General features: G+C 34.1%; 2 protein-coding genes across 8 annotated transcripts; one reads left to right on the plus strand and one right to left on the minus strand.

Moving 5' to 3' along the window:
- The first annotated feature begins 6,121 nt into the window (after positions 1–6,121).
- On the plus strand, positions 6,122–8,680 carry LOC128163911 (uncharacterized). Of its 2 annotated transcripts, XM_052827595.1 has the most exons (5): positions 6,122–6,273; positions 6,564–6,653; positions 6,841–6,947; positions 7,550–7,797; positions 8,232–8,680. In XM_052827595.1, coding segments are annotated over exons 1-5 (627 nt in total). In that variant the 5' UTR covers positions 6,122–6,271; the 3' UTR covers positions 8,412–8,680. The 2 variants fall into 2 exon arrangements, with proteins under 2 accessions (XP_052683555.1, XP_052683556.1); XM_052827596.1 differs by having other exon boundaries at positions 6,122–6,653.
- A 4,041-nt stretch (positions 8,681–12,721) lies between these two features.
- On the minus strand, positions 12,722–23,223 carry LOC128163602 (RNA-binding protein 45-like). 6 transcript variants are annotated; one of them, XR_008240825.1, is made up of 15 exons: positions 23,020–23,223; positions 22,731–22,828; positions 22,263–22,388; positions 21,924–22,050; positions 21,501–21,671; positions 20,822–20,890; positions 20,432–20,494; positions 19,912–20,097; positions 18,930–19,092; positions 18,590–18,677; positions 17,914–18,154; positions 17,214–17,380; positions 14,161–14,263; positions 13,948–13,993; positions 12,722–12,994 (listed from the first exon to the last, which is right to left on the minus strand). XR_008240825.1 is itself a non-coding variant. In XM_052827231.1 (13 exons), exons 1-12 carry the CDS (start codon positions 23,204–23,206, stop codon positions 17,217–17,219), a joined length of 1,704 nt encoding a protein of 567 aa, XP_052683191.1. In that variant the 5' UTR covers positions 23,207–23,223; the 3' UTR covers positions 15,751–16,537; positions 17,214–17,216. The 6 variants fall into 6 exon arrangements, 2 of the variants coding, with proteins under 2 accessions (XP_052683191.1, XP_052683190.1); XR_008240824.1 differs by having other exon boundaries at positions 20,801–20,890; XR_008240827.1 differs by lacking the exon at positions 20,432–20,494.
- Positions 23,224–24,891: the final 1,668 nt, after the last annotated feature.

Consider the following 24,891-nt stretch of genomic DNA (forward strand, 5'->3'; position numbering starts at 1 on the left):
TGATATAGAGAAAATCTTTAAAATTCTTCTTCTCAAAACCATCCCCAGATCGTATAGATTCAAGTTTGTTTAAATAATAATCCAGGGGTAGGGTCGGGCCACAATGGAGGATGAATTTTTACATAGGAATATAAAGAAAAAATCTTTAAAAATCTTCTTTTTAAAGATTATTTGGCCAGAAAAGCTTAAACTTGTGTAGAGGCATCTTCGGGTAGTGTAAATTCAAGTTTGCAAAATCACAGTCCCTAGGGGTAGGGCGGGGCCGCAATGGTGGTTTGAATTTTTTCATAGGAATATATAGAGAAAATCTTCAAAAATATTCTGGGAAAGTTTTCGGTCCAAAACTCAGTACTTAGTGTGAAAGCACAGGTTATGCAGATTTAAGTTTGATGAAACCATGATTCCCCAGAGAAAAACTGGGGCCACGAAATGGGAATATAGAAATATAGGAATAGAGAAAAATCTTCTTACAGATACAACAACAAAAGGGGCTTGGTATTTACCAAAAAAAAAAGAGATGGATAAAAATTGGCAGATTTTCAATTTCTTTAGCAAGATCTACTATACTTAGTTTTCAAGATATTTTGATACTGTAATGCTAATTTGATCAGAATTAAGGCAATTGTTGCTCGGGTGAGCGTTGTGGCCCCTGGGCCTCTTGTTTGTATATACTTTGTCCGATTTTTTCCTTAACTTACTCTTTAAATTGAAATTTTAAAAAACTGCATTGTTGGATATTTAGAGGAGCGGGCAGGGATGAAAAATCTAAACTGAAATGGATCAGTAATATATACTGACGTGGCTTTAATTCTGTTTGTTGCTGACTGAAAATTTATTGTGTTCATTTCAAATCGATAAATTGGTATTTAGTATATATAAGTAAAATTCCTATTACTGTCCCAAATAAGTTTTTCAGATAAAGGACTGTTTTGAAAAACAATATGAAGAGGCGGGGTACCCCCATTAATTTTCCCCGTTTTATTCATACATCATTGCGTGGACCCTGAGGTCCACTCAGAAAATATATAAGCGAGGTTAAACCGGATGCTATGAGGAAAATTCAGCCGGCGCATGTGCTAGCCTGGTTCCTGTGCGTAATGGGTAGCTCAGGGAACCAGGCTGGCACACGTTTATCTGAATCGGGATCGGGATTCCGTGCCATATGCACACATAAGTTCAAAGGCGCTGTAATTGTAAAGTGGTCGGTAAACAGTACAGAAACAAAGTATTCCTTTTAAAGAAATGATTGGCATGTGATATGAACTATCAGTATTATGAAATAAGTTAATGTTATGCATCAAATAGCATAATTTGCAATGTTTTGTTGTTTTCCGAATACACATGTAAGTGATGTAACTTAACCTTACATTTATAGAAGGCGAGGCTAGAGAACTTCCCGATTTAATTTTTTTAAGCATTTAAGTATGATTGAATAATTATGTCACCTTAAAAGTTTATCTCAAGAAAAATGCATCAAAATATGAAATTTTTAATTTACACAAAGCTGTAAGAAAGTAGTGCGAATCGTAATGTGTGCGCAAATAGTAGAATTCATCGAATGCCTGATACTTTACATGCAAACTTCATTCATAGATAGATCATAATTATTTTAGAAGTATGAATCCTTTAAATTCTGAGATAAAAAGTCAAGGCTATACATACATGTTTACGTAATACAACATACAAATTTAGTGGTTAAAAGCAAATGGTCCGCGTATTGTAGTCCTTTTTAAAGGACAGCAACTTGTTTATCCATATAGATGTAGAATCTGTTCATTAAATAATGTTTACAAACTAATGTTTTCTACCAATCTGTCGTGGTATGAAAATGATGAAATTAAAACACGCTAAGTTATGGATATTTATTTGCATAATTTAAACCACAGTTGTCAGATTCAAAGTATCTGCCCGATGGTTAACTCGCCCTACACTTTCCACCATGATGTCAATTAGTCAACCCGTTTCTTGACACCCCGTTCTGAAAAGTTCTTTCCAATAATACTAAAATAGCAATTATTGTTCCATTTAATTAATCAACTTTTAGTATTAATCGAAGTCTGGTCAAAGTTATCTGCCCGCGATGCATAATGAACTCGTTTTACATTTTTCGTTAATTAATCAGTCTTCGTTCTTGGTTACCCCGTTCTATCCCATTCTCTCACCAGAGGTCGTGCTTCGCAAGCGATGAGTATCAAAACTAAAATCATCCACTGAAGGTTTTATTTATTCAACATTTGTCAAATTTTTACTTCTATATGTATTTTCTAAATAGGCTCACAGTAAATATATTCACTCTGTACGTATTTATTCAATATCATTTCATTGCAAGTATATATTTTGATCAAATCCGCCAGAGCGTGTCCACCACCTTACTCTCATTTTTGCTCTTTCGGGCTTGTTTATCAAAAAAGAAAGTATAGGTTTTTGATTAATTTCACAATTATAACTTATCAGTTAAAATTCAATTATACCTTACCCACATCATCTTACATGTTGTGAAATACCACAGGCGTTTTGTAGTTTATTTGCAAAATGCCTTGATTTATAAGTATAGATTTGTTATGAAAAAAAATACAGCATGGATGAAATTATCAAAGATACAAATTAACGTGATACACTTTAATTTATTAATACATGTATATTTTTTTTTATTAATTAGGCTAAAAATAAACAACAATCGTCATTGACTTCCGACTGCTACGAAAAATGAACCTTGCTTCAGACTTTCTCATAAACAGGCTAGTTTAACATACCTTGGAAAATGATTTTATGTTAAATTCACATGCAGATTGAGAGTCGTCATTTTTACATTTTTACCTGTAAAGGTTTTTTTTCACAATTGCTGCACGAGCACTTTACGGCACTTGTGTTAGCTTCGCTCGAGATCTCGCATACTCTGCACGGTGTCTTGTATTTTAGAGGTCGCATCAAGTCTCCTCAAAATAGTGAACATGCACACTATTAAGGCGCGACCAAATGCGATCCAAATTATTTCAATGTAACGAATTCATTATGACTCCGCGAAGTGGATTATAAAAAAGCGAAAATTGCTCCAACCCAGGTTTTACGAGTATAACTTGGGTAGATATTGAGTTCATTTCTTATAATTTCATATCCTGTAATTCACTGTACAAATTGAGTGCGTGTTACTCTTAAAAATGATATTAATCTGTTCAAATTTCAAACGTAACGTCAATCGGATTAGTATATTGACATTAGTGTATTGTGACTTGTCTTGTAACATGCAAACCAGATTATAGAAATTTAACTAAATTTTTCTATCCAATGAAATGGAGCGTTACAATCAGAATTAAATTGTATATAGTTAGCAATTTTTTGTTTTTTAATCTCTCTTACCTGTTCGAAATGGTGAACCTATGCATAGTCACCAGAAACAATATATTCAAATTGTCCTTAATGAATTTTGAAGGCAATTGCTCGGCGATTTGTACTAGTGTCCTTTTTTTGATAATATATATGTGGTATCCATCTGGCAGAAATCTGTTGTGCTTTTAAAATACACTTGAAATGAAATTCTTCCGCAGAAGCGATATGCCAACAGGTTTGACAATATCACTTATCGTGAATGTGTTATCACTTTCAATTATTTCCCTGACTTTTGCGACATTTGCTCCCCGTTAATTACAGTCACAGGTCGGCCAGATTTTACTGCATCTTTGATGGACTCTGTCGCTTGTCAGAAACGTTTTTCTCCACAAACAAACTGTCTCATAATCAATAATAAGATACATGGTCAGCCCAAAAAATCTCCATAGATTGAGTAAAATTCTACATTACCATTAAATTACCGATTCTTTTTAAAACTTTTAAAGTGACTAACACCTAAACAGTCAGAAACCAACCTTTCATTTTATGTAATAAAGCTTTTGCAAAAATTATGTCGGATAGCACTAGTTTTCTTACACTTATTTTTATAAGCTATTGTCATTTATGACGTTACACAATAAGACTTTCAAATGTAGGATGGAGCTACAAGTCTACGGTAGTTGAATGCAACGGTATAACAATGAAATTATCAGGCCATATCATATTACAGTGCAATTTTGATGATTCATTTACTTTAACAATATCATCAAGAGGCCCATGGGCCACATCGATCACCCGAAGAACGATAGGTATGATAAGATCAGCTTAATGGAGTCATAATACAAACTATGGAACGCCTCAACTGCCTTATGTAGATAGTCATCATAATATGATGATACTTTAACATTACATACTGATACTTTAACATTACATGCTGATACCTTAACATTGTTTCCCCTGATTTTTATGCACTGAGCCCCGATGGTCTCACCAAGCAACTGTTTTTTAAAATTTTAAAAAAGACTAATCAAATAGTAGCATTTGTTGAGTATCTAGATCTAAATTAGTCTCAGTGGACCTTAGTCCTATCTGAAACAGAGAAACAGCCCAGTCTTAAAAACTTTACAGCATACTCTATACCTCTACAGGCATCTACGTGTTCTGAGTTTTAGCGTATTTCGATCCCGAGGCGACGCCTCCCTATTTTTAGAACCACCGCATAGTGAAGTACCATCATGTAATGAAGAAGTATCAGCATATAATATTAAAGTTTCAGCACGTAATGTTATTTACAGTACCATCATGTAATGTTGAAGTATCAGCACGTAATGTTAAAGTACCATTACATAAATTTCAACTGTTATCCTCCCAAACAGGCACTATTTATTTTATTATAGTGAATGTCAATTTTAAAGAAAACTTAAATGCTTTTCTATAGGAATGACTTGAAGTCTACTGCGCATTTACGCGCATGTAACAATTCGTTATGTTACCCGTTGCTAAGTGTGTTGCTAACGCCGAGGGCAATAGAACGGATTATCAACTGCGTCTAAACCAGTCAGATTTTAGTATTTAACATGGAAGTATAATAACATGTAATGTTGAAGTATCAGCACGTAATGTTAAAGTACCATCATTAATGCTGAAGTATCAGCATGTAATATTGAAGTATCAGCATATTATGGAGATTATCTACATAAGGCAGTTGAGGCGTTCCATAATAATACATGTAGATTCTCTCTCTCTCTCTCTCTCTCTCTCTCTCTCTCTCTCTCTCTCTCTCTCTCTCATTAATCCATAAAAAGTTAATAAAATATATCCGTAATTTATCGTAATATTCTAGTAGTCCATCAGTACTTTGCATAGAAGGAAAAGTACTAGAACTTGATAAGTCCTTTCAGTCCATATACCTGCTCTCAATGTTGCGTACGATGATAGATTTTTTTCTGACATGTTATGAAATTTTAATTTACCGCGTGGCAGTAAATGCAAAATTTTTAACACGACAATTTAATTTTTTATTTACTGCCACCCGGTAAATTCAAAATTTACAAAATGACAGTTCTATATCATGAAATAATTGAAGAATATAAATCAACCTCAAAAGTGTCAAAAAGAGGAACATCTAAATAATGTGTTTAAAAACAGTTTTAGAAAGTTTAAGAAATGCGTATATCCTTCATTAAAGCCTGTTATAGAACGTAATACTCTGATGTAAATATCATGCGTTTGAACGTTGGAATAATTGCATGAAGTTATGTTTGACATTGGCAGAATATTGGGTTGAATTTATTCAGTCAAAAATGCTTGTGGTGGTTGCAAGATGAATATTTGATGCAATTCGGTGCAAATGTGCATTTGCAGTGCCCTCTAGTCATCTCTGATGCGAGTTCATATTTCAAATCTCATGCTACTTTATAAATTTTCCCGTATTTTCTAAAATTTTGAGAATCAAAGTTTACAAAGCATATTTATGGGAAAGCTATGATTTATTTTCCTTCTTAAAACAACGCGTACGTGTTTTTTTTTTTCTTATAAACAGTGCAAATATAAATTATTGTGAACAAGAACCAGGTTTTTCATTACTTATGCATGATAAGTTCCCACTAAACCACACCCTTAACCTCGCATCTTCGCATTCTGGCATCTTCGCCCTAAAGGTGAGAGTGCGAAGGTCGAAGTGGCCTCATCGGAACACCATTCTAACCAAATAAAGTATTCACTCCCTCAGATATAATACACAATAAATCAACAAAACAAAAACTTAACAAACACACCATTAATTTTGTTTCGTATTACTTCATTAATTTTGTCCTGTATTATTACGTAAAAGAAAACATCTGTTACACAATGCGTCAGCTTACACGTATAAATATAAAGTGGTCAAGTCCACCCATTTCCATTTTTCTCAAAGAAAGTAGACAGTTCGCAATAGTGAACCACCATGTAAGTTTTTCATTAATTCCTTTTAGTTCTAATTAGGAGTACGTTTTTCTACATAAAAAAATACATGAGATTTTCCTTAAAGTGCAGCTTTTTGGAAAACATAATATTGTTCAACATGGAATTGTACATGTTGAAATAATTCTGAAATTGAAGATTTTGAATATAATTGCATTGAATGTAATTTATTTTTTATGAAACGCTAAAAAATTGTCTTGAAATGGCGAAAGCAATTACCAGTATTCAAAATTTTGTGATTTAAAAATAACATTCAAATATGTCATTTTTGGCAGGTTCGGAAACATGAGGAGAGGTCTACCTGTTTCGGTTATACTTCTAGTTGTTTATCTCTTGGTGCAAAATGCTGAATGCGAGAACAACAGGTTTTTTCTTTATCTGACACGCGATTTGCATATATGAAAAAACTTAATTTGCATCGATGCGCCTTTTAATATGGTATTTGCAACATTCTACACACTGTGTTCTAGTAGGGAGAACTTTGCAACATACAGATAAGGATATGTAATAGTTTATATTTAAGGTACACGAGTATTTGGTTTTATGTTTTAGAACTCAGGAGCATGTTCTTGTGGACGGGATAGATGTGGAGAAATTGAGCGATGCAGAGGTTTATGATCTTCTCAATGCTGAAGATGTAAAGTTTACGGGAGAGTTGGGTTAGTGTACTATTTAATAAGTAGTCATAAGAGAGCAATGTATTACAAAAATACAAACTCCAACGCAAGTATTGTTTAAAAAGTCAGAAAACGTGTCATAAATTGGAGGTGTCTCATTCCATCTTAATCATAGATATTTAATTCTATTTTATCAACGTCATATATGATAGACAACGGGTTTTTTCTATATTAAACTGCTTCTCGGTTTATAAACAAACTATCCAAAGTTATTTTGCGTCGCGTAATAATGTAGAATCATTAGATTTCGTGGTGGTGGCTCAATTTTCGTGGAATTCATGGGTACCTTTAATCCACGAATTAACAGCCTCCACAAATTAATAAATTAGGGTAATAAAGTCATATCCCCTTTGTAGGTTTAAGAGAATACACAAAATTACGTCCCCGCGAACCTGTGAAATTTAAGCAATCTACGAAAGTTGGCCCCCACGAAATTAGATGATTCCACAGTACATACAATACCAGTATATACCGCTTCGATACATGTAAGAAAAAAAACAGAATTAAAATAGAGAATGCATCAACGACACGAGGAAAACGATGTTGTTGACTTATAAATTATCATGATAAAATTTTGATTTTAGATATATGGATTGGTAAGCAGACTTTGAAAGACAGACACAGAGTTAAGAGAGTTGCTCCGATTGTTGCAAGAGTTGCATGGGCCGCCGGAAGAGCACTGTTTAGATCCCTTGCAAAAAGCACACCACGCATCACGAGAAGTGGTGGCAAGCTTACCAAACAGTTCTTCAAGAAAGGGGGATTCGAGACAGCAAAAAGGGATTTCCATAGATTCAAGCCAGCAAACGTTAAACAATTTACAGGGAAAAATGTAAGTAATCCGAAAAGGTTTAATGTAGCGGCAGCCAAATCAGTTTACTAAGGTGAACACATTGTCAAGTGTATTATTTAGCACTGGCAAAAAACGGAGTTAACTTTATAGGTTTCAATAAGGTTCCATGGAAACAGGCGTAGACTATACATATATACTAAGTTATCAAATTTCTTCAATAAAAAAAGGATATAAAATGCTTGTACATAATAAAATAGATGCATTTGCATAACATTACATTTGTAATAAATGGCAACTTTGATCAGAGACATGATTGTATATAACAATCAGTTATTTTGACCGGACTAGGTTTTGTTTGTACAATCACCCCTCCTTAAAAGTATTTTTATGACATTAAAAGCTACAATAATCAGATTGTTAAGTTTAAATTGATAATTCTAAGCTTCTAGTGTCAATAATTTTACTGCTTAAAGGGCCAACAAGGATATACAGGGAAAATATTGGACGGAAAGTACCAAATAACAGCAAGGAAAACGAGCACTCACGGCAAAGTCACCAACAACGGAAACGTGGTTCAAAATGGACGCCCTACTCTAGAAATTCGATCAAACACTGGTGGAAAAGTGGTCAGAAAAGTTCGGTATGACCAATAATGACGTGTCTATGCACACAGAGGCAATCCACCATCTGAAAATTTAATATCGTTTGGATGAAGATCTTGGATCCGGAATAAATAAAATTGTTTTGCGTGTAATATTGCATTGTATTTAACTCATTTGATAAATAAATGAATATAGATTGAATCAAACTTGTTGGTTTTATGGTGTTTAGAAAAAAATATCCAGTTAGAATATAATTCCTGCATTCACATTAATATCGAGTAGTCACTATGTAATAGAAATATCTCAACTTGTCTGTTGCATGTTTTGGTCGTGTTAGCACCATTCTTTATTTATCGATTTTTTTTTTACAATTATTATTTTTGTTTAGATTCGAACTCATGATTTGCGGTTCACAAGCTCGATATTACAGTAATTTTCTCTGATTCGAGAAACTATTTCAAGTAGTAGTTAGCCACTTTACAACGATAGATCTATAAGCGTCGCCTTTTTTTTTTGTTATCGTGGCATATTAAATAAATAAAGCCTGTTTGGGAGGGCAACTGTTGAAATTGACACCCCGAGATTCAAAATAACAGTCAGGAAAAAAGTACTTACTCCAGAGAAATAGTAAATGGGAAAATTATTAAAGATGGTCGTCCTACTCTTGAAATTCGTTCAAATACTGATGGGAAAATAGTCAGAAAAATTAAGTATGAAAATAGCAGAAGTTATCAAGCAAATAAAGCTCATTATCAGTATATATTTACATTTTCCAGTGTCTTTGCCTGTGATAACACTACATATCGATTTTGTACTATATAACCCATAATACAAATGACGCCAAATCGAGGCGCCAGCGGAGTTTTCTTATTAATATTTAAATATATAATTGTACGATGGCTTAAAATTATATAAATATAAGTAATAAGGAATCATTCTTTGAATATTATGAGATGATAATTTCGGTCGGGGTGTGATCAAATCTATCATAAAGCCCTTCGGGCTTTATTGGATTTGATCACACCCCGACCGAAATTATCACCTCATAATATTCAAAGAATGATTCCTTATTCCTTATAAAAAACCAAAACCATCTGTATCAAGACTTATTAAAGGCAGACAAAGAATAAATCGTGTTCGTCACTCTGGTTCAAGATCTAGAGGACGGGCAAAAACAAACGCCCCTTGGAAGTCTGGACACAGGCTTAGAAATGGCTTCAGACGGAATGCGGGTCGACAATCTGGAACCAGAGGCATGAGAAGACGATTTGGATCTAGAAGTAGACGATCTGGATCTAGAAGCAGACGATCTAGATCTAGAAGTAGACGGTCTGGATCTAGAAGTAGACGACATAGATCTAGAAGCAGAAGCAGACGATCTGGATCTAGAAGTAGACGATCTGGTTCAAGACGATCGAGATCACGAGGCTTAGTCTGCATGGGAAAAAATGTAAAATGTGAGAAATCTGTCTAAAAGAAACCAGTCAAATTGAGTGTCACAAGGACATTAAGATGTTTCGGTATTATTTAGATAAGCTCGAACAATCTGCAATTCATTTCAAAAAGCATAACGTTTTGACTAAAAATTACATCAACTTTTAAAATTGTTGTAAAAATATAAATTTCTTTCTATTAAATTGCACATGATGATGTGTAATTAAGAAAAGGGAGTGGGGGTGTGACGAATAATAAATATATGCATATTTAATGTTATATAGCTCATACCCTGACGCTTATTTTCCATGGAAGATTTCTGTTATAATAAATGATGAAAAAAATTAACAAAATGAATACAGTGTGTATTTTTTTTATTATTCAAAAGAAATGAAAGAATAACTAGACAACATTGAGTTATTACACTGTTTTGAGTTTTTATAACACTGTTTAACTAGACAACAAATTTCGGAAAATTTTGCTTTGACCTTGACCTATAAATTTGAAATTTTCCACCTGGCATAGAACGCCTAATCCAATCTCATTACCACTTATATACATATATTTATAGTCATATTTGTTCAATCAGAACAGATTAACTATATGGGAAATAATCTATGGTCTAAAATTGATTAAAACGAGATCTGCTATGGCCTTCACATTGACTTGGTTCAAGGTCACTGCACGCCATTAACCAAAAACCTCTGTTTAAGTAAAATATTGGCCAAAAAGGACTAAGTATAGAGTAAATATATGCATTTAAAAAGGATTTTTGTTTGATCTGATATGACCTTTACACTTAATCTACAAACATCATACAAAGTCACTGCATACACTTTAATCAAAGGCACTATGTGAGTAAAATACGCGCCAGATTATAGAAAGGGGAAAGAAGATATCCTCCGGACAAGGATTTTTCATATAATTTTGCTATGACCTTCACTTTTGACCTTAAAAATTTGTTCAAGGTCACTACAAATCCGTTCTTCATAGGCTGTTTATTTGAAATATGAGCCAAATATGGCTAAGTGGAAAGTATATAAGCTCTGAAAAAAGAATTTTTGCACTGTCCGATATGACCTTGACCTACAAACTTTATTCAAGATCACTGCAGACCCTATGACCATAGACACTATATGTGAGTGAAGTATGAGCTAGATTGGGCCGAAGGGAGAGAAGGACAAGGATTTTACTGATAATTCAGCTATGACCTTAACTTTAGACCTAGAAACATGGTTCAAGATCACTGCACACTCTTAACCAATGGCACTCTGTGGGTGAAGTGTGAACCAGACTTGGCCAAGGGGAGAGAAGATATGCTCCGGACAAGCTATCTCGGATGAACAGACGGACGGAAAGACTAATCACTATAGGGCGCCCGCAAAGCTTGGCCCTTATGATAATTATACAGCAAAAGTACAGGTGAAATTTATAGCTATTGCATATGTTGATCATTAACCTATTTTATATCATTTGGTCAAAGGCCAAGAGTCAACCCGACGCGAAGCGGAGGTTGACAATGGTTTTCGAGGGGTATCAGTTTCAACTGTTATCCTCCCAAACAGGCTCTATTTAATTTATCCTACTGAATGTCTTAATTTAAAGAAATTTTTACTGTTTTTATATAGAAATGGCGTGAACTTTGAGACGAACCGTACGCGCAAAATTTACGCGCATGTAACAATTCGTTATGTATAACATTTTTAAAAATCAAAATCAGTTTAAGAACATATCATAAACAAGTGTATTTTAATTATTATTGCATCTTCATATCTTACGAATCAATGTTTTGTAAAATGTAACTTTAATAAGTAGATAATTTTCAAATTAACCGATTGAAGTAAGTTTCTCAGAATAGCAGACGCTGTCGATCCTGAAATTTTTATTTTCGAGAAACTGTTTACGTTTGCTTAGTTAAATATTCAAACCCGACGTAATATGATAATGTGCAGAATAACTGCACGCGAGGGTGATATAACAGTTTCGAGAGGGCAATATAACCATTTCATGTGAAATATAACTGTTTCTGGGAGGGCAATATAACTATTTCCGGTGTGATTCAGCAATTTTCAGGGCATAGTAATAAAATTATCCCATTTGTGACATAACAAGAAAACTTATTCAAAAATGTTATACCAAGGACTATGAAACAGAATAAAACAAGACAAATATAATTATACCTCTCAGTTATAACCTTTGCCTTACATGAAGGTGACATGAAATATAATGAAAGATGACAGCTTAATATTTTTTCTATCTAAATATGCAATAAATATAATAAAGTTTTTATTCCGTGTCAGTAAACTTTTTTAACATTATATACATGTACAACAACATTAAAAGACCATTTTGGCCACATCCTGCATTAAGAACCTTAACCTCTACCCTACACACTATATGAGTGTTTTGTTCCAAACCCCTACAAAGGGAGACATGAAATCTAGGCTTTATTTCCATTCTTTATATGCCGTCAGTGACATGAAAACGGATAAAGACCAATGACATCACTTGAAAGACTCAGTTGACCAAAAAAGACTGCAAGCAATCCATACCAAAATAATGACTCCTTGGGCCAGGCTGTAGTTTCAGCTGTCACAGTTTAGTGGCAAACACACTTTTCTAAACTCATCTTTTAAGACAGAGATAAAAACCGCAAGCACTCCTTCCTCCTTGAGAACCTTTCATTCTCTTAACAATTCAACTTTTAGACACGATTTACTTTTGTTACTGGTCTTACATTAGATTTTCTTTGTGAATTAGTGCCAGATTCAGATTTAGGCCATGTGGTGAAGGCCTGATAGCAAGGTGTTTGTTGAAATTTGTGTTGATATCAATGTCACAAATCTGGAAGATCAACTAAATACATATCCTTAAATACCATGTAAATAGTTGCAAACTCTATTTTAGAAAAAACAACAAAGTAACGCTGTCATTTCATTTTTTTTATTATATAAAATCCATTTTCTTATGGGAAACTTAAATGTCAAGCATCTTCTCATTAGATCAACTGAATATTGATAAAAAATGAACTAATATTACATCAAACAATTAGACCAGATATAACACAAATCCTTTTTCCAGTTCCTCATAGTCACTTTTCTTTACAGTTTTTTGTTGTTCAGAAAGTTGGATCCTTCTGCATCATATGCTCATTTCTTTTTACGGAGACATTTTACCACTTGTCCATTCTTCTGATTGGTCTTAAACAAAACACCAAAGGCAATACATTAGCAAAACAATTGTAACCAATGTTCTAAACAGCAGTAATGGTTTACCTTTACTTTCATCAATACCCATGCCTACTGGCAAGTGACCATTTCTTGCCAAGGATCCATTTCTTGCCAGTGCATTATTATGTCATTTTTGCATATAAATGTCAATAAACTGATAAATGATGCAATAAAGGACTGGCAAGAAATGGTCCTTGCGGAGAATTTGTCATATGCCAATAGAAATATCAAAACCTTATTCTCTATATACACATATTATAAACCCCCCTCATTTGGAGTGCGTAATAAATGAGACAATGTCCTTTTAAAATTGCTGGTTGCCCTCTCCTTCCAAACTGAAGTTCGCAAGGTGGATTTTTTTGTTTGCGTTATTAGTATGTCTTTTTTAAGAAAATGACTTAAAATCCAGTTGTTATGTTTATTAAACTAGAAAGCAGAACTAATTTCTAATACTTTATCAAAACCAAACTAAATTCATTACTTTCATTTTTCAAACAAAGAATATTTAAGTCGCAGCCTGACATAGCCAGGTGGTTAAAGTGTTGGACTTGTGATCCATACATCCCGAGTTTGAATCTATTGGGGGCTTTTGCTGTTACTTACTGAACTGAATTTTTTAGATATTCATTTTTTATCCCCAAACTGCAAATTTTTCACTTATTTGACATATGTACAGTTTATTTATCATAATATCTTTCATAATCAAATAATTTACTGTTAATTTGAATGACTTTTTCCAGGTGTGTTATTCCACCTTAATACATTTACAGTTAACAGCAAGTATGTACAGAGCTAATCCATCAGGTATGCATTTCATAATTGGATTCTTTTACAATTACATGCTGGTACATATATTTTTGTTCCAAAGTCTTCCTTTTAATCAATCTAATTTTTTTAGCATAAAAAATCTCAAATCAACATACCATAGAAATGATTTTAAAATGCAAGGACTCATCTTCAACTTCAGGTCTGAAACAAGTTAAAATAAAATTATAATCAAATCTGACAAGATTTATAAATGAATTATAATCCGAAAAAAGCATCTTCAAACCATATTTCTATTAAAATATCATCAACATTGTTTAAAGAATTAAATCAATTAGTTTTTAGTCAAAGATTACGAAATTTTCCTTTACCCTTTATCCACACAACAAGTATGGTCGCGGTCAGTCAATATGTCACATACAGTAACACTTGGCAGAGATCAGCAACAGAATACTCCAGGGTTACTCTCTCCATCTGCAATCACATGACGGCACGTAAAAATAATATATTTATAGTAGTATAATAAGTGTTTACTCTTTAAAAAAAACCCACATGCATACAAAGATTGAAATACAGGCAAACCCAAGGTTTAACAATTCAATGGGTCTCAATATCAATATACCATCATTAATTTGTTTACTTGGTAATTAGCAGAATAATTTAATCCAGCATAACTACTTTTTCCACTTTTACAGTTTCAAACATCTTTCAAATGAGGTATTAACTTATAATTCTTTACATTGATTATATAAACAGTTTGAAATTCAAATTCACAATAGTATTTGATTTGCTTTTTGCTCATTTAAGCAAAACACCATAGTAATTAATCATATCAATTTACCTACAGATGCTTCAAACACAGTCAAATGGGGTGTTCTTTTAAAACTGTCATTTTTTTCATAATTTGTAATGTCATCAGTATTTTTGCCCCAACTTAAGTTTTTTACCTGGTCAGTGTTACCTTTACTGGTTCTCTCATGTCTGTCAATGAGTCTTTAACTGGTGGTCTTCTGACAATGTCAAAGAGTCGTAAAAGAAGATACTGACAACCGATATTAATCCAGATGAATAAGAAAATCATAGACAATGGATGTGATATATGTTTGGCCTTTTCCTATTATTGTGCCAAAAAATATTTAGTAACCATTTAGAATATTTGAAATCAGCTAATTTTTTCGATACGTGACGTAAGGACCAACACAATTGTTGTATTCTTTAATTTATTATCTTCTGCAAATCTAAATATTCAAAGGTGTGTGTCAACATCAAGGTACAAATTATACCAGCAAAGGAACTGCAGTTCATTGTGTTATGTTTGATAAAATTTTTAAAACTTTAATTCTTACAGAGAGTGACTGCATTCATAGAATTATAAATGCAACTGGCAAATAAAGTAATGAGGCAGTTGGAATGCAGACACTGTAATTTGTATTGAAAACTCCAACAAATCTGCATGTTACATGCAGCATTTTCATCCTACACAGTATAACTGACTGGTGTTAAATCATGTAGCCTGCAATTAAATATGGAGGTTAACTGTCTCTTCCATGTAAAGGTCTCAAATCCTTGACATACTCAGCAACTTTTCACAGCACATTGCAAATCTATAAAACTTTTTAAAAAAAAGTATTTGCTGGATTATGGCTATCATATATAACGTGGAAAAAGATACAAGTACCAAACAGAGTACCCCCCCCCCCCCAAAAAAAAAAATAAAAAATTTTTTTTTGTTCCTCTGAATAAATTTTTCAGAATCAATTTAACAGGACTTTCTGCTAGCATCACCATTTTGTACCACACCATTTTACAAAAAGAAAATGAAGAAATTGATCCCCTTTCTTACATTCTTCTTCTACTTCATCAAGTAATTTATGGTGTTTCTCGAAAAAAAAGGTGATGGGCAATATTCTACATACTGTGGCATACATAACGTTTTGGATGGCAGAATGAAAAGTTCAATATTCACAATATGCAGTAAATTTATTACCATAAAATGAAACGTGATCAACTAACAGATACAATCATATCAAGCAACAACAGCAATAACGTTCAGGGCTGCATTAAGAAAAGAACTTGGTTAAGAGGGCTTGATAGTCATGGCCATTTTTAAACTGTATCTATCTCCTTTAAAAGAAGAACTCTGTATAAAGATAGAGAAAATTATTCATATTTTAAAGCTAAAATGGAATTTTTTCTTTACTAAGTAATACTTTAAGGTTAAATAAATCATCTCTACAATTTTAAAGATTACCCAGCCTCCGAAGACCCCTGACCAAATTTATCATTCGCTACAAAAAGTTTGAAGTAAACACCAGTGAAATATTTTTATGGCTATTAAAATAGTTCCGAAGAAATGGATTTCAAAATATATCCACATTAAGGATTTTCCAATTTGTTGTAAGTTCTTTTGTAAAATGCAGCTCAGAAATACAGAAAACAGAGAAAAATCATGATGAAATATAACTGCTTTTAATTAATTTAGATGAATGATGTTGATCCAAGTCAATTTTATGTTTTGAAAACGTTCTCTGTCATGTATTGTAACCCTGGTTTTTTTTTTTTTTCACAGTAATTGTAAGTCAAAATAATTTTTTGTCAAGAGTAGAGAATCTTTCCTCTCTGTCGTCCAGTTTTGTCAAGAGTTATTTCCCATTGTCATCTCGAGTCATCCAGAGTTGTCGTTCTTTGGTATTCCTTTTATTCTGTTCAATGTCGTCAGTCGTAATTTTCTGCAGGTCAATGGAAAATCTTCTGTAAACATAAGCATCATATAAAACGCTTAAAGGTAATAAATTTTGCGCCAAAAACAATATATAAATGTGTCGGTTTTCTGGCATCACTGCAAAAAGTTGAATGCTACTGCTTTGATTTATTTTTTGCCAAATTGAAAAGAGAACAAAAATAATTTAAAATTGATTATCTGTCTTTGCAAATCATGCAATAAAATAAAATATCTGCCTGTCACATTATATTTTCAAACTGTTTGTTTAAGAACCAATACATTATTTTTAAGACCTTGCCAAAAATTTTCATACGAGCTTTCAAAACTTGGTATGTCAAATATTAAAATACATGTATGATCATTTCGCTTTGAAAAAAAATGAAACTTAATGCATTCTTTGAGACAAAGGTTTCTGGGAATTACACCATACACATAGTGTGAGCAGTGTTCTAAGTTGTCTCTCTTGTCACTATTTTTTTCTTCCTTAATGTCTAAAACTGTGAATTAATAGAGTTCAAAGTGAAATAATAAACTTTACGATATTAGTTTAAAATTCTTTTATAAATACACAAGTGTATACAGAAATTATAATTATAATGAATAAACTTCAGACTTAGAGAGTCAAACTGTTTCAATTATAAATGACTCTAAAGTCTTCTAGTAAGGATATGCATGGTTAACTTTTAAATATATCATTCTTACCTGTTACATCCTTGGTTTTTTAGAGGGTTCCTCCTCCTCTGGTCCCCGCGGTGGTTCGGCCTCCAGAACTTTCAGCCTGTTTCCTGCCAGGTTTTGGCCGTGTAATGTCTGGATTGCCTTCATTGCACATTCCTTGGTGGCAAACTTGGCATAACCATAGTTACGAGCTGTGAATGGAATAACAATGTGTAGGATTAGTTATAGTTACACATTTCGTGATAAAGGTTTTACCTTATCAATGATATATTATCATGCTTTCTTGACAAAGATGGACAAAACCCACACTTACATAAAACATCGATTTTTTCAGTTGACAGATAAACAAGAAATATAGAAATTAGTCGATACCTTATAGCTGCCCCTTCTCTACATATTACTGTAGATTCCTAATCAAACGCAAGGAATTAATATTTGTGTAAATATGTTAGAAGCACATCTTGCGAATTTTAAAATCTTGCTTTTATTTTTTGGACATATGTAAACTACATGAAACTTTAATAAACTGTAATAAACATTTGGCATTTGCTATTTTATGTTCTCACAATTTGATGGAAAACGATTGAATCACAGAATTAAGTACTCGCGTAAAATAAGGAATCTACAGTATAGGGGAGTACCTGGAATCATCCTCAACATATCTAGATTACACCCTTCCCCTCAGATTATTAAGGAACACTTATTCTCCCCTCCCCACCCTTACCTGGCAGTAAATACACATCAATGAGGTTCCCCATCCTACAGAAGGCGTCCCTCAGAACTTTCTCCGGGATCCCCGAGGGCTGGCACACAATGAACAGCCTCTGAGCCACCTCTGTGTCCTCAGGCATCATCTGTTTGGGTGGGGGGAGGGGAATGGAACAGTATGGCACGCGCTCAAAGTTGTAGGATGTGTTAAGGATTGTGTCGGGATTCAGACCCGCCTTCTCTAACACTGCCGCAGCCTGTAAAACAAGGAGGCACAAAAATAATGACTTGATGCACTAGTGAATGATCCAAAGGTGAACATCTTGTCATTTGCCATTCATATTTGTTCCAAAATATCTCTCTTTCTCTCTCTCCATGCTGTATTTTTGAGACCAAATTCAGTCACAAGAAAGAGAAGATAAATGGAAAAATTGAAGCTGACGAAAAGAGCTTTCTTTTCAAACAAATTCGATGATTATCATAATGCAAAAATATATTACACTTCTTCAAAACAAAACACAACAACTGAACTAGCAATTGGTATCAAAGAAACTAATACAACTTTGGAAAGAAGAGCTCTAGATTGTCCAAATATAACAAAACACGTAAATAACACAGTTTGGCAAACAAGGGGCTTTCTTAATGACAGAAGGTCCCCATATTCTCTCTATGATTCCAGCCTCCGAACTTACCCGTCTGAGAGTCTCGTTCTGGTTGTCTGGGGGTGGCCCTCCTCCTCCTCCTCCCCCTCCTCTGGGACCAGGGTACCCACCATAACTTCTGTATATAAAAGTACATATATAATAGTTAACACATTTTTTTTCAATTTTTTTTCTTTCTAGTTACATGTCATCTCAAAGTATTTCAAAATCATGAATGTGATAACTTAGTATGCAATTTTTTTCCGGTATCTATTTTTTTAACATGTAAATATTATACCCTAGGAACACAAAGAACACCTCATTATGCATGCATGAATCTACATGTCAATTTAAAAGCTTATTTTAACAGGTGCCCCCCTTTGGTACTTACGTGTCCATCATGTTTGGAGTCCCCATTGGGGGCCCCTCCATTGGTCTCTGCTCATCAGCAAACCTGACCAACAGGCGGCTACCAATGGGGTACTCAAAACCATTCAGCTTATCTCGGGCGTAGTTTGCACACTGGGGACTTATGTAACGCGCATACGCCACACCTGAAAATTCATGTGTTTTAATGTAAATGTACAAGATTTTGCACACTCAAAGTGAAGTGCAATATTGTCGTTCACATGATATGCATAATCATGAAAAACAGCATTTAAAGCCAAGCTTCTTTGTTTAAATTCCACTTGAATGAGAATGTACTTGATTAAGGATGCTAGATGGTCAACAACCAATTAACCATCAGATCTGCCTTCAACTTCAAATTATGATATTTCTGGCCATGCAGTATTATTCAGTTAAGAAAAAAATCTAAATATTTTTGCTTTAGAATTTGAACATTTTCCTATAGAGATCCATATCTACATTAGATTTTTATATGTGCTTTTTGCCATACACTAACACTAAGTAATGCAAACACCAATTTGCAAGCATTTTAATTTTAAACTTAAATATTTTCCTATATATTTATACAGCGCTCTCCATCTAAAGGAGGTTATTATAGCCAAAAAATGGGCAAAACCATCTACAGGTATCCCTATTAAGAGGACAGGATGCAGCACAAAAGGTGCTGTAATATGGTTACTCCTAAATGTTACAGTAAAACACGGTTAAAGCAAACACGTTTATAATGAATTGACGCTTCCAGCGAAGTGATATTTATTCCCCGTGACTATATAACATGTTGTAAACTTGACGGATATAACGAATTACGCTTATAACGAAGCAAAATCGCCCATCCCTGGCGCTTCGTTATAACCGTGTTTTACTGTATATGATTACAGTACATCAGCTGTAAAGAGAAAGGCTCTCTACAGAATGTCTCTCATTTAGTATGAATATCCAAGGATACAAATCGTAGAGGAGCTTACCTGTTGTTTCATTCAGGTCACAGTACTCCAGGCCAGGAATGAGGCTGAAGAGACGCGTGAGGTAGCCCTGGGTCAGGCCGATGGGGGCGGTGATCTGTAGCCGCGTACTCATTGTGGAGGTGTTGTAAGACTGTAGGATATCCATAGGAGTTTGTCCTCCACGGTTCACCGGCACAGCAGGAGAAACTAAACAAAAACAGAGAAAATAGTGGGGTAAAAACAAAGGAGCAAAACAAGTTGTAGGAATGTAGGATGTCTGTATGAGCCTAACCTACATGATACACCAGCACAACAGGAGCAATTAGATAACACAGCAAAGTAGCAAAAACAAGTTGTAGGACAATAGGATGTCTCTATGAGCCTGGCCTCAGGATCATGAAGCTTTTTTGACAATAATTTTGTACAGTTTATACATGCAAACTAAATTCAAATTCTTTGGTTTCCTTTCTCGTTGCTATCTAAATATTTTAAGTGTCAATCTATGATTAATAAATATTTGCTGAATGACTAAAATTTTCACCTAAATCTCGGATCAGTGATCCTGGGCTCAGGCCTCTAAGGTTCACTGGGACTGCAGGGGCAACTTATGAAAAACATGAACAATATTTGGGTTTAACAAAGGAATCAAAACATGAACAACACAGAAAACAATCTAAGTGTGCAACAAGTGTCAAAATAGAGACATTATAGGGGAGCAACAAAGGAGCCAATAACTTCAAAATATTTGTACACAATGTTAAAGTGCTCTTGACAAAAACTTCGTATTGGGGTCCAGTACAATTGACGGACAAAAACAAATAAATTAGTATCTTGAGAATTGCAGTAAGATGTGAGGTTTGAATATTTGATTTGCTGAAGGGTTTTGTGTTGCAGGTTGGAGTGTAATCACCAGGAGGTCCAGAATTTGCACCTTCATGCATGTAGGCATCATAAATATCCCGTGGAGGGCCTCTTATCGACTCATACTGTCTCTTTGAACCTACAAAATAAGAACTACAAATAAAGCAGGCTTTATCTTTTTATAATTCTATCAGACAATTTAACAATACTCTCATTTTCAAAACAAATGTGTGGAATAAAATGTAATCAATGCAGTCACATGCAAATATGAATGGAAATTAGACACAAAATTATGTTCTAAAATTTTTTTTGGGACATCATTCTCATTAAAGCCTGTATAAGTCATCCAGTTGGAGATTAATACTCAATTTTTTAACCTCTGATCCATCGGGGGCTGATCTAAACAGGATTATATCAAAATAATGCTCAAACAAATGTTGCGTAAAGAAAAACACACCCTAGTGCAAGTACATGTACAATTTAACTTTGGTGTCTTATATCTCAAATCTCGAGATATCTCACACTTGCCCAATCAAGTTCAAGAATCCAAGGTTTGACTATGTTGCAAATGAGTATTACAGTAAAACAAGGTTATAGAAAACACGCTTATAATGAGTTGACCCTTACAGCGAAGTGATTTTGATTCCTTGAGACTTTATTACAAGTTGTAAACTTGAGGGATATAACGAATTACACTTATATCGAAGTCCCTGGCACTTTGTTATAAGGGTGCTTTACTGAATACTGACCTCTGTCTCGGGAGTCATAGTCGTTGAAGTCATTGTAGCCACCCCCGAATCGGTTTGTCTCCCGATCATAGCCCCCTCCACCATATCCTCCCCCACTTCCCAGGTCAAAATCACGATCTCGTTCCCGCCCGCGTTCAGAATTCTTAGGATCTGCAAATTTGGGCTTGAATGCTGAAATAAGAATGAACCACATTTACAATCAAATGTATGTTTGACATGTAAAATGAATTGAGTCTGAGCATCATTACCCCAATAAATGATATATACTGACTTTGTTATTAGCAATAATAATTCATAAATACATGTACATACATCTTCTTTTAATGTAATGAGATGCTAGAAGCTCAAAAAAGTTTATATATTTTTCTTTACAAATTCTTAGCTCCTCCCACAAGTCCTAATTTAGACAATGATAAAACTTACATGGGTCGCAGTTTTCAAATGCAAGAGCTGCATGATAGGGTCGGTGAAAACGGACGTAGCCGAACCCCTTCCTCTCTCCCGAGTGTTTGTCTGATACCACCATTACAGAATCAATGTCCCCAAATTTCTGTAAAAAATAAAGAACTTAAAGGTAGTTGCTTCGATTATGAGGATGAAATCTGTACATTTGGCTTAACTCTAAAATGTGCAAATCTTGACATTATAGTCAGCTAAAGGCTTAATCATCATCTGATAACTCGTAAGTCATAATAATGTACATGTACACCTAAATGCAGTTGCACTTTAAATGAATTATATTAACACTGCTACTGCTCTTACCTCAAACTCCTTTTTGAGGTCCTCTTTGCTGTAAGATTTGGGACAGATGACAAACAGACGGAGGTTTTTCTCATCCTCCCTGGGGTCCCTGACTGCACCCTCTCTCTTACTACTGGCAATCAGTACCTACAAACAATAACTATGTGCTGTAAATTGTGAAGTAATCCGACATCTTACTTGATCTAAGAACCTATACTGGCGTGCGACCAGTTCTCACTGAGTACCATTTCTCGCCAGTACATTGTGACGTCATATTTCGTCTATAATTTTATGTGTTGATAAAATGACGTCACCATGTACTGGCGAGAAATGGTACTCAGCGAGAGCTGGTCGCACGCCAGTAGAGTTGCTAAACAGTTGATCATTTATCTTCTGCGGCAAAGGAAGAAGAGAAGAAATCTGACACCTAAAAACCTATAGAGTTGTTAAACAACGGCATCCTCTAGCCCCTTTATATTTAACACTTACTTTGAGTGGTTTGGGGTGACCAGGCAAAGTCTTCATATTCATTTCCTCCATAGCTAGAGCTGCCTCTGATGCCTTGGAGAATTTGATGTAAACGACCCCTGTTTATGATGGAATACAAAACATTTGACAAATAAATATATGAAGCTAAAATGTGAAGTAACTTTGTTGTGAGATTCTCAGGCAATAGTTTTTACTTACAATTTCATCATTAAGTTATCTTTTTGCGGTATCAAGAAATAAAAACATAATCAATGTACAGTAATTGAAAACGAAAATAGAAATTTCCAACCCTTCTCTTCCATTGTCCTGCGGTCTTTGACAATCCATATATCTTCCACGGTTCCAAACTTTCCAAAGGCATCCCTAAATGTATCCTCTCTTATTCCTTTGCCGCATAAGATAAATAATCGACTGTTTGGAGGCTTAACATCTTCTTGCATCTCTCTGTGTCTCTTGTCATGCGGTCGGAACGCCATTTTCTATTTGTGGTAACGGAAAATTTAAATATCAAAGTAGGTCGAGCATGGATTGATTCGAAGTCTTAATGTGACGTTATTTCGCGCTCCTCGCATATTTGGAATCGATGGTGGTTACCTTATTCCACCTGTTTGGCTGTTCTTTCATCAAATTGTCCTAAATTCTACTCTAGAACTTCTAAGCCAGTTTTGTGAAAACATTCATGGCGCACAACAACTATATGTAATTTTTGGAACGTTTAATAAATAAAGAATCGCATGTTTTAAACTGTTTAAATTTCTCCCGGATCATCATAATTTCACCCAAACTTGTTTAAGTAGATACCATTTTACAACAAAGATAAAAAATCAACAGATATTATATCAACAATACCTACACATGTTTGGAAAATTTAGGAATATGAAGTTATAAGTGAATCATTCACAAAGACATTTTCATTTTAAATTTGTATCGTTTACATGGAGTTGGAATCAGTGAAATAGAGCAAAAGATAAAGCAATAAACCGGCTCTATATATAAACGTAGTAAATATAAATACAAATTGTCAGAGGTATACTTATAATAGATAAAGAAAAAGATAAAATCAAGAATGGACTTTTACTAACAGAACCAATACATGTATTTATGTAGGATTTTGGTATAACGGGTCAGATCAGGTAAACATCAAAGAGGAACAGACAGCATCAAAAATCTTTGACATAAATTCACGCAATTTTCTCATAGATTTAGAATTATGATTTGAAAAGAGTTCAGAGAACTTTAAAATATTTGGTCTTTTACATTATTTTGTGTTTAGACATTTTCCTCATTTCTTCTAAGGCCAAATATGATAAAATACAATGAATAAACTTTTTTTGCGTGCGAGAAAGATGAGCCTCGTAGTCGCGAATTATTCTCGCCGCAACCTAGTTTTTGATGTTTGGGTATAAAGACAATTCAATGTTGAACAAGGCTTGATGGCAAAAAATAGTCTTCGCGAACCAGTTTATCTCTGTTAAAATAAAGTTGCAGCGAATATTAGTCTTAGTTAACCAGCAGCCAATCAGCGGTAAGCTGAATCCACCAATAAAAAAACTGTGGTTAAGGTGCGGGTATTGTTTATGTATGACGTAGCTGAAAAAGTTGAACGCGACGCGATCGGAAAAGTCAAACCAAATCGGTTTTAGTAATAATAGTTGCATGGTCTCGCGCGACTAGTACGTGTATAATGAAACTCATCACCGGCGAGTTCTTGTTACGCAACGAGCTTGGTCTCTTATTTAGAGGGATACTATACCATGTGGCCGTCTCTACAGCTAGCGAGACGATGGATTTGATGTACGAAATTTTCAAGAGAGAAGTGTATAATTTTGAACTCACAAGACTGAATTATTGTTCAGGTCAGTGATTTTGCCCGTGGATCTTTTGATCTTTATCTTTTATAATTTAATTACAAAAAGCACGCGTGTGTGCATAACATATTATAGTGATTTATGATAATATTACTCAATATTTCATGTTCAATGATATATAAACAGAAATAATTGATCAATATTGAGGATATTCAAAATATGAAGTACGTCGGCTTTGTAAGATAATCATAGTGAAAACCTTTATTCAAATTAATGAGTTTCTTCTTCACTGAAAAAAATAATCAATGACACTGGGAAACTGATGAAATCTCTCAGTCACTTCATTAATTAGA

The sequence above is a fragment of the Crassostrea angulata genome, chromosome 9, assembly GCF_025612915.1.
Source record: "Crassostrea angulata isolate pt1a10 chromosome 9, ASM2561291v2, whole genome shotgun sequence".
In the NCBI taxonomy this organism is placed as follows: Eukaryota; Metazoa; Mollusca; class Bivalvia; order Ostreida; family Ostreidae; genus Magallana; species Magallana angulata.

Coding starts and splice junctions, on each gene's coding strand:
- LOC128163911 (XM_052827595.1), top strand. Junction 6,654..6,840: donor GCTGAATGCGAGAACAACAG/GTTTTTTCTTTA, acceptor TTTATGTTTTAG/AACTCAGGAGCATGTTCTTG. Junction 7,798..8,231: donor AACAATTTACAGGGAAAAAT/GTAAGTAATCCG, acceptor TACTGCTTAAAG/GGCCAACAAGGATATACAGG.
- LOC128163602 (XM_052827231.1), bottom strand. CDS start 23,206: ATGGCGTTCCGACCGCATGACAAGAGACACAGAGAGATGCAAGAAGAT. Junction 20,891..21,500: donor CTATGACTCCCGAGACAGAG/GTCAGTATTCAG, acceptor CTTATTTTGTAG/GTTCAAAGAGACAGTATGAG. Junction 20,098..20,431: donor ATCACTGATCCGAGATTTAG/GTGAAAATTTTA, acceptor GTTTTTGTTTAG/TTTCTCCTGCTGTGCCGGTG.